This window comes from Trematomus bernacchii, unplaced genomic scaffold (assembly GCF_902827165.1).
Source record: "Trematomus bernacchii unplaced genomic scaffold, fTreBer1.1, whole genome shotgun sequence".
NCBI lineage: Eukaryota > Metazoa > Chordata > Actinopteri > Perciformes > Nototheniidae > Trematomus > Trematomus bernacchii.
Genome location: NW_022987774.1, coordinates 103,707 through 112,500, shown reverse-complemented (window position 1 = coordinate 112,500; position 8,794 = coordinate 103,707). Strand labels below are relative to the sequence as shown.

Sequence of the window (8,794 nt, the reverse complement as noted above, 5' to 3'; positions counted from 1 at the left end):
CACCACTCATTCATAGTTTTTTATAGTTAAATAACATCTTGTTTAGCTTGTTTTGGTTATTTAAAACGCCCCTTAATGTGTATTTTTGCCGCGATTGAAGCATTTCTTTATGATAATAAAAGCTCCGTAAAAAGCGGCGTTTAAAAATAAAATGTGTTTGACTAAAACCTGTTAAGTAGTGGTGTTTATTGTCACTGTTGGCTTTCAATATATCCTGTCTGTACTTTCACAAAAAACACTTCAAAATGCTTATTTGTTGTGGCGATAAATAAATAAAACTAAGATGAATAGGGTTAGGGTTAAATGGCACTGTTGGCTTTCCATATTTACAGGATTTGGAAAAGGGGAGTGTTAAAGGGGGCGTGTGTGAGTCTGCAGCTTGAACACGCCCCCTCCTTCTCATTGGCCGAGGCAAATAAACCCCTCAGCTTCTGATTGGCTCAAAGGTTCCTCATTGTGTTCTCCTCTTAAATGAAGAGCTCCCAGAGCCTCAGGACTCCACAGTAAAAAGACTCTCCTTCTCTCACACACTGGAGTATATCTAATCTATATATATCTAAGTATAAATTGATTGATTGACACCATGCTGTCCACGTTTCTGGAGTCCCTCGGCATGGCGCTGTGCCTCGCCGGCTCTCTTCTGGTCATGGTGGCGTGCGGCCTGCCCATGTGGAAGGTCACGGCGTTCATCGACTCCAACATCGTGGTGGCGCAGACCATCTGGGACGGGCTGTGGATGTCCTGCGTGGTCCAGAGCACCGGACAGATGCAGTGCAAGATACACGACTCGGTGCGTTGGACACTCTTTTATATTTCCCTACTTCCTTATTTCCCTATTTCCCAGATTTGCAGAATATTAAGAGTGATTTTTGGGAAGTTATTGAGTACGAATATGGGTTTCTAGACCCTGATATTGTTAGAAATGGCAATTAAGCATCCTCAATAACCCCCACAAACCACTCCTAATAGTATTGCACACCTTTCCCCGTTACTAACTCTGGCTTTTTCTGACATTATTTGAGTGGTTTTTGGGGGTTATTGAGGATGCTGAAGCCCACCTGGAGTACGAAAATGGGTTTCTAGATCCTGATATTGTTAGAAATGGCAATTAAGCATCCTCAATAACCCCCAATAATTTGCATTATAGTCCATGAAGACAATTTGGACAATTTTGGAGTGGGGTTTTATCGGTTATTGAGGATGCTGAAGCCCACTAGGCATAGGAATGTGGGTCCTTTCTGGTTTATAGATCCTGATACAGTCAGAAATGGCAATTAAGCATCCTCAATAACCCCCACAAACCACTCCTAATAGTATTGCACACTTTCTTTTTTTCCCGTTACCAAATCTGGCTTTTTTCTGACATTATTTGAGTGGTTTTTGGGGGTTATTGAGGATACTGAAGCCCACCGGGAGTAGGAATATGGGCACTTTCTGGTTGCTGGATTCTAATATTGTTCGAAATAGATTCAGCATCCTCAATAACCCCAAAAACCACTCCCAAATTGTCCAAATCGTCTTAGTAGGCTATAATGCAAATGTATGCTCGATGGGAGAAGGAATATGGACACTTTCTGGTTTCTAGATCCTGATAATGTCAGAAATGGCAATTCAGCATCCTCAATAACCCCCAAAACCACTCCAGAATTATCCAAATGGACCAAGCTTTTTTAGCTATTGTGTATATTAATGCTAATTAATGCAACTTTTGCAAATCACCCAACATATGCAGGTTAGCATACGACAGTTTCTATGTTCTGGAGACCCATACTATACATTTAAATCATAAAACGTTGGGGTCCTCACGTTTCCGGGTTCACAATATGACTCTGAGCTGGCAAATAGCACTGTGTAAAATGCGTTAATTAGCATTAAATTGGATAAGAGTCCATGAATATTCTTTTGAATTTGGACAATTTGAAGTGGTTTTTGGGGTTATTGGGGATACTGAATCCATTTCTGACATTATCAGGTCCCATAATGGTCATTTTAACCAAAACAATGTGCATATTTATACTCTCTGTGAGCTGATATGAGCTGGAAACTAGACATGGCAATCCAACTCACCCTCACCATTTCTTCCCCTACAGGTGCTGGTTAGGGTCAGTAAAAAGAGCAATTAAATAACTACAAGAAACATAGACAGTCACATAAGTAATGTAAAATGCTGTACAGTGACAACAAGCGTTAATTAGCATTAAATAGCATTATAGCCTGACAATTTGGACCATTTCTGATTGGTTTTTGGGGCTAATGGGCATCCAAAATGGCACATTTGAACTCTCAGTAGTCTCATATGAGCTGGAAACTAGACTATGATGTATTTTTTTACACTGTAACACAACTCACCTTCCCCATTTCTTCCCCAACTTATGCTAATGTGCAAATTGCCCGCCAGTTGTTTTTTGTTTAGTTTTTTTGGGGGGCTGGAATCTGGAGACCCGTATTATACATTTCTATCATAAAACGTTGGTGTAGTCACGTTGTTTCCGGGTTCACAATAGAAGTCTTTGAGCTGGTAAATAGCAATGTGAAAGTTGCGTTACTTAGCATTACATTGCATTAGCAGGGGTGTCAAACTCAAGGCCCGGGGGCCAAATCCGGCCCGCGACTTCATTTTCTGTGGCCCGGCAAGAGCTTGCAAAGAATATAATACGTTTAATATACGGTTACATGCCACTTTACAGAAGCAGGTTGCCCATAAACTACATGTCCCACAATGCATCTCGTTTTGTGACATGCGCACTGAAGAGACTTGCAATGATTAGCCCTGGACTTCTGCGTTCAGACGTAGTTAATTACTAAGTTATTATCCTATCCGATAATAATCCAATTCAGAGGCAATAATGTAATATAATACATTATTTTATATATATATTATATATTTATATATGTACATTTATATAGTTACAACCGGCCCTTTGAGTGCAACCTTTATGCGAATGTGGCCCGCGATGAAATTTAGTTTGACACCCCTGCATTAAAGCCTATGAAGACAATTTGGACCATTATGGAGTGATTTTGGGGCTAATGGGCGTCCAAGATGGCAGTTTTACCCAGAAAATGGGCACATTTATTCTCTCAGTAATCTCATATGAGTTGGAAACTAGACTATAATCTGTTTTTTTACACTGTAATTAATCTCCCCCTCCCCATTTCTCCCCCAGATGCTGGCTCTGTCTCAGGACCTTCAGACGGCTCGAGCGCTCACCGTCATCGCGGCTGTTTTCGGGGTCTTGGCGTTAGCGGTGACGCTCGCCGGCGCTCAGTGTACCAACTGCATCCAGGAGGAGGCGCTGAAGGGGCGCATCGTTTTCACCGGGGGGGTCTTATACATCTTCAGCGGGCTCTTTGTTCTCGTGCCGCTCTGCTGGATGGCCAACAACATCATCGTGGATTTCCACAACCCTCAGATTCCTCCGTCGAAAAAGAGGGAAATCGGGGCGGCCATTTATATCGGATGGGCTTCTACGGCGTTATTGTTGATGGGGGGGGGGCTGCTGTGCTGCTCCTTCTCCCAGGGGGCGAGGGGAGGGTATCCCATAAAATACACCCCCACCAAGAGCATCACCTCCAACGGGGACAAGAAGCACTACGTTTGAGGAACTTTAGGGGTCTTTTGGAGCGGAGATGAAGCTAACACACTTACTTTAATTCCCTTTTTCACCAGGGTTGAAGCTGATAGAGAAGCTTCTTGTTTGGGTGTTTTTTGATAAGAAATGCTTTGTAAAAATCCACTTTTATTTTGAAGGGAATTCTTTGGAGCATCAGGTCCAATGGGGACAAGAAACACTACGTCTGAGGAACTTTAGGGGACTTGTGAGCGAGATGCAGCTAACGGGTGAAGCTACAACTGAGACGTTTCTTGAAGTCTCCTCCAGTTTCAAGGCTTTATTGTCGTTAGCACAGCAGCTTCAGTTTAGATACGGCAATTACAATCTGAAGTCCGAGGCTCCTCCAACAGAGCAGCATGAATTTAGGACATAGAAACAAATCAAACAGATGAAATAGTGCAAACGTTTTTAACTTTAGGGGACTTTTGGAGCGGAGGTGAAGCTAACGGGTGAAATAGCTTCTGCTAAAACTGCAACTAAGAAGTAATAATAATACATTTCATTTATATTATATAGCACTCTTTAAAAACAACGTCATCTCAAGGTGCTTTGCTACGAGGAGAACATACAATAAAATGAAAAGTTATCTAAGGAGCATATTGAATACGAGCTGGAGCGTTGCCAACACTTCTGTTAAAGTGTATAACGGTTGTAGTGTCTACTGCAACCGAACACGCTTACTTTAATTCCTTTTTTCACCAGGGTGGAAGCTGATAGAGAAGCTTCTTGTTTGGGTGTTTTTGATAAGGAATGCTTTGTAGGAATCCTAGACTTCTTTGTCTAGGATGAGGAACTTTCAGGGGACTGTTTGAGCGAGACGAAGCTAACGGGTGAAGCTAACGGGTGAAGCTAACGGGTGAAGCTAACGGGTGAAGCTAACGGGTGAAGCTAGACACTGAGACGTTTCCTCCAGTTTCAAGATTCAAGTTTCAAGGCTTTATTGTCTCATTAGATTCAGTGAAGATATGTTAATGAACATCTGAAGTCACCGTCACAGGCTCCTCCAACAGAGCAACACATAGGACATGAAACAAATACAATAGTGCCAGAGTTTTTACCTTCAGCTCAACGAAGAAGCATTATGTACAAAAGAGACTTTTTATTATTTTGTAGCAGAGCTGGAGCGTTGCCAAAACTTCTGTTAAAGTTTATTAAGGTTGTAGTTTTTTATATTCATGTATTTAACAGGGACAGCGCACATTAATCAACATTCCTGTAAATGGGACAGAACTAGCCAAGAGGCCATGTGTCCTCTGTGGTCCCTGGACAGCTTCTGTAAGTCAACCTAAAAAAAAACCGTTACTTTTAATTCCTTTGTTCACAGGATTGAAGCTGAAAAAGAAGCTTCTTGTTTGGGTGTTTTCAACAAGAAATGCTTCGTAGAAACTCACTTTTATTTTTGGGGGACTTCTTTGAAGCCGACCTGGATCTTTGCTCAATGTTTGAAATGATGTCTGGTGAAAATGCGACTAAAAATGTTATTTTTTATTCATTTTCAAAGTGATGAAACTGGTGGAAATGAACCAGGTTTGATTGAGAAGAAACTCAAAGGGATAAAACTGCAACTAAAAATGTGTCCCGAGGTTATTTCTCTATATTTTCTTTTTACCGTAATGACGCTGATAGAGATGACTTTTCCAAGTGCAATAATCTGAATTTATTTCATATTTTAATTGTAAACATGTTGGTTTTCAGTCTGCTGTCCTGTCTTCAATGGGGAGTGTGTTTTTTGTATTTTGGCGACTTGTTTCGAGACACACATCTGTTGTGAAAGTTTAAGAATGATGTTAAATCTGCAGCTCGTTAAGACTTAACGAGCTCACTGATGTACTCAGGAGTTCATTAAGGCTTCAACACAAGGACTCTGCAATCAATCAGTGCTTAACGAGAGGCTTAAAGAGTTCATCTGTAAGCCTTGGATCAGTGTGTGTGTGTGTGTGTGTGTGTGTGTGTGTGTGTGTGTGACCCCCCCCCCTCACCTCCCAGTGGACTCGTTTACCTCCTGGTTCCCACAGTGAGCAGCAGGCGGTGAGATGTTGTGATTAAAGGGGGATTCACTTTTAAATACATGTGCAGTGTTTCTACTTCCTGTTTGCTCAAGTATTTTTAATAAAACATACTTTTTTTTAATAAATGAAAAACGCTAAATAGTGTCTGTACTTGTTTCTTTAATGCTGGGTTTATCTGATATATAAATATGCAATTACTTATAGATGCAATGGTTGACTTTGCCAGGTAGTGTAGACAGAGGGTGTTTCTCAATGTCGAGGAAGGATGCTCCAGAGCCACTATTTCAAGGATGCTACGTCATCGAGTCCCCCCAAAGGACTGTTCCAATGTCCAGCATGCTTGGAATTCTACCGAGGCCGGCGTACTTCGAGGCTAATTTCGAGGCTGCACATGCGTATTCATGCAAAAATATTTAAAAAAGTCAAAGTATTTTTTTGCTATTTCTTTTTGAAAGGACTTTGGAGTTAGGCAGGTTTTAAATCATTATGATCATTTGGACTTTCAATAGAATCATAAGGAAACCCTTTAGAGCAGGGGGGGTCAAACTCAAATACACAGTGGGCCAACATTATAAAATGGGTACTAGTCGAGGGCCGGACTGGTTCAATGTTTATTGCAGAACTTATTGAAATGAACTTATTGCACATATTAAACCTGGAACTAACAAAGCTTAAATGATTGCCTATAAAAACAACATTAAACATTAAATAATCAGTTGCATTCATTTCTTATGGCTCAATCTGCAGCTTCTCCAGAGTCATTTCTTATGAGTACATTTTCCCACAGGCCAACAACAGCTTCAAAAAACAATTTCCCTCAAAGAACAAACCAAACATGCTCTGTTGTCGTGAGAGAAGTGCAGAAGGAAACATCCATGTAAACTCAGTGTGCTGCTCTGTGATGCTAGCTCAGATACTTGGCATCTCATCTTGGGTGCAAGCTCATCAATGTTTGGGGTCAGGCTCTGAGCTGAGGAGACCCTCAGGATGGAGTGAAGGTGTGCGTGCAATATACCGGCGGGCCAGATCTAATAGTCATTAGAAATGATCCTGTGGGCCGAAATTAAATCCACCAAGGGCCTGATTTGGCCCCCGGGCCTTGAGTTTGACACATGTGCTCTAGGCTCACAACAGAGACGTCTACATTGATGTTAACTCACTTTACATTTAATGCCATAAAAAACCTGTATATTTAATATGTATTTATATGGACTCAGAACTGTTCGGTCAGTTTTACACAATAGTTCTCAATTATATGAAAAATGCCCAGGCCTGTTATCCTGGCAAAATATACTCTACATTTACCCGTTTTCTGAAGTCATAAACATAGGACACTATTTAAATCAGACTTGAAAAATGTAACTTACATTTCAGGGCTTCCATAAAATAAGCACCGATATCTGAATTCAAGGGGGGGGGGGGGGGGGGCAGGAGCTCCAACAAGCCGTTTAGGACAGAGAGTGAATACACATGCTATACAGCAGGGGTTTTCAAAGTGTGGGAAGGTGAGCCTCCCCTCAGAGAACATATGAACAGCCGCGCCCCCCCTCCCAATTATTATTGCTATTATTATTATTATTATTATTGTTGTTATTACATTGCATTTCAAAGAGGTCCAGTAAGAGAACATGTCATTAAATGCTCTGTTTTCGCTGTCTACCTTCCGCCATTTGAAATTATTCCGACTGTTTCTCTCCTCTTGTCTCGTCTCTGTGAGTGTTTGAATCTATTGTGCTGACTCACTGACTGCACCGATTTGATTGGCTGAGTAGCGTCACCTCCTTAAAACATTAAACAATCACTTTTTAAAACCTTTTTATCTTTATGTTTTAAACATATTGTATAAAACTCCTCCACTACTTGGACTATTCCTTGCACCCCTCTAGAATAAGCCCGAATGGTCTCAACCATATTGCATCAGTAATAACGTGCACTTGTTGACTTGTTATAACAAGATCGCAAGGACACTGGTAGCGATCGTACAATTGAGTGTTGTTCAGTTTGTGTGTTGTGGAACATGCGTGTCCGTGCATGAAAATATACCACACACCCAATTACAATAGCATGTTCAATTCACTACCCTGGAAGTTAATAAAGTTGTTAAAGTTGGAACAGCCTGTGGACAGCCGTTCTTCCTTGCATGTCAGTCGCCGACACCTTCTTACAGAGGACAGGCACATCTAGCTGCAGCACGACCCGTATATTTTCGCACGCCGTGTTCTCAACACATATCTTTTTAAACATTTTTAACATTTTCAACATCGTGGATACATCCTTATATGCTCCCGGCAACACACTGAACGTCAACTTTATCTCCTTATTACACTCACCCCTACTTTAGTGGGAACAATGAGTCTGCGTCTTTGATGCACACAGGAATAAACGCAGATCATCCTCTGGCTGCAGCCTTGACCGGCACTTCCTTTGATCAGAGTCAATGCGGAAAACCCGCACTCACACAGGTAGGTGGAGGTGAAGGGAGTGAGCACTTTAACAGCCTTTTTGGCGAGGTGGGGGAACTCGGTCTCCACAGACAGGCAAAAGTGTGCAAATGTCACTTTACTCGTCTTTTTCTCGTTATTATTTTTTCTCACGCTGCGCCTCCCCTGAAGCTCTCTGGCGCCCCCCAGGGGAGGCGCGCCTCACACTTTGAAAACCGCTGCTATACAGAGATGCTGTATGAGAAACCAATGTGAGTTTGGAACATTGAACAATGTAAATCTATTCTAGTAGACCTCAACAATGGAACTATGATCAGTAGAAATGGCCATGACATGGGACCTTTAAGTCATAAACACTGGAAAGAAAACAGGATTAGACTTCAGCTGCAAGATCACTTGCATGTCAGGGCTTTCATATAAAAAAAAAAAGCACCAAATTATAACGAGGAAACAGCCAATCAGCAGCAGAAGCACATGTTCTGCTCTCGCACGCGCTCTTGTTTGTGAAATAAGGGAAGCAAACAAGAGCCAGAAAACAACGTCAGGATAACACACACACACACACACCACACACACACACACACACACACACACACACACACACACACACACACACACACACACACACACACACACACACACACACACACACACACACACACACACACACACACACACACACACACACACACACACACACACACACACACACACACACACACAGCAGACG

General features: G+C 41.8%; 1 protein-coding gene across 2 annotated transcripts; it reads left to right on the top strand.

Moving 5' to 3' along the window:
• Positions 1-483: 483 nt before the first annotated feature.
• Positions 484-5,770, top strand: cldn5b (claudin 5b). 2 transcript variants are annotated; one of them, XM_034148950.1, is made up of 3 exons: positions 484-790; positions 3,168-3,613; positions 4,033-5,770. In XM_034148950.1, the coding sequence occupies exons 1-2, from the start codon at positions 584-586 to the stop codon at positions 3,600-3,602; spliced, it is 642 nt and encodes a 213-aa protein (XP_034004841.1). In that variant the 5' UTR covers positions 484-583; the 3' UTR covers positions 3,603-3,613; positions 4,033-5,770. The 2 variants fall into 2 exon arrangements, with proteins under 2 accessions (XP_034004841.1, XP_034004840.1); XM_034148949.1 differs by having other exon boundaries at positions 485-790; positions 3,168-5,770.
• The last annotated feature ends 3,024 nt before the right edge of the window (positions 5,771-8,794 follow it).

Bases quoted from the DNA above. Each gene is read 5' to 3' on its own strand.
- cldn5b (XM_034148950.1), top strand. From the start codon at position 584: ATGCTGTCCACGTTTCTGGAGTCCCTCGGCATGGCGCTGTGCCTCGCC. The intron at 791-3,167 runs GTGCGTTGGACA...TTTCTCCCCCAG, and splicing joins AGTGCAAGATACACGACTCG to ATGCTGGCTCTGTCTCAGGA.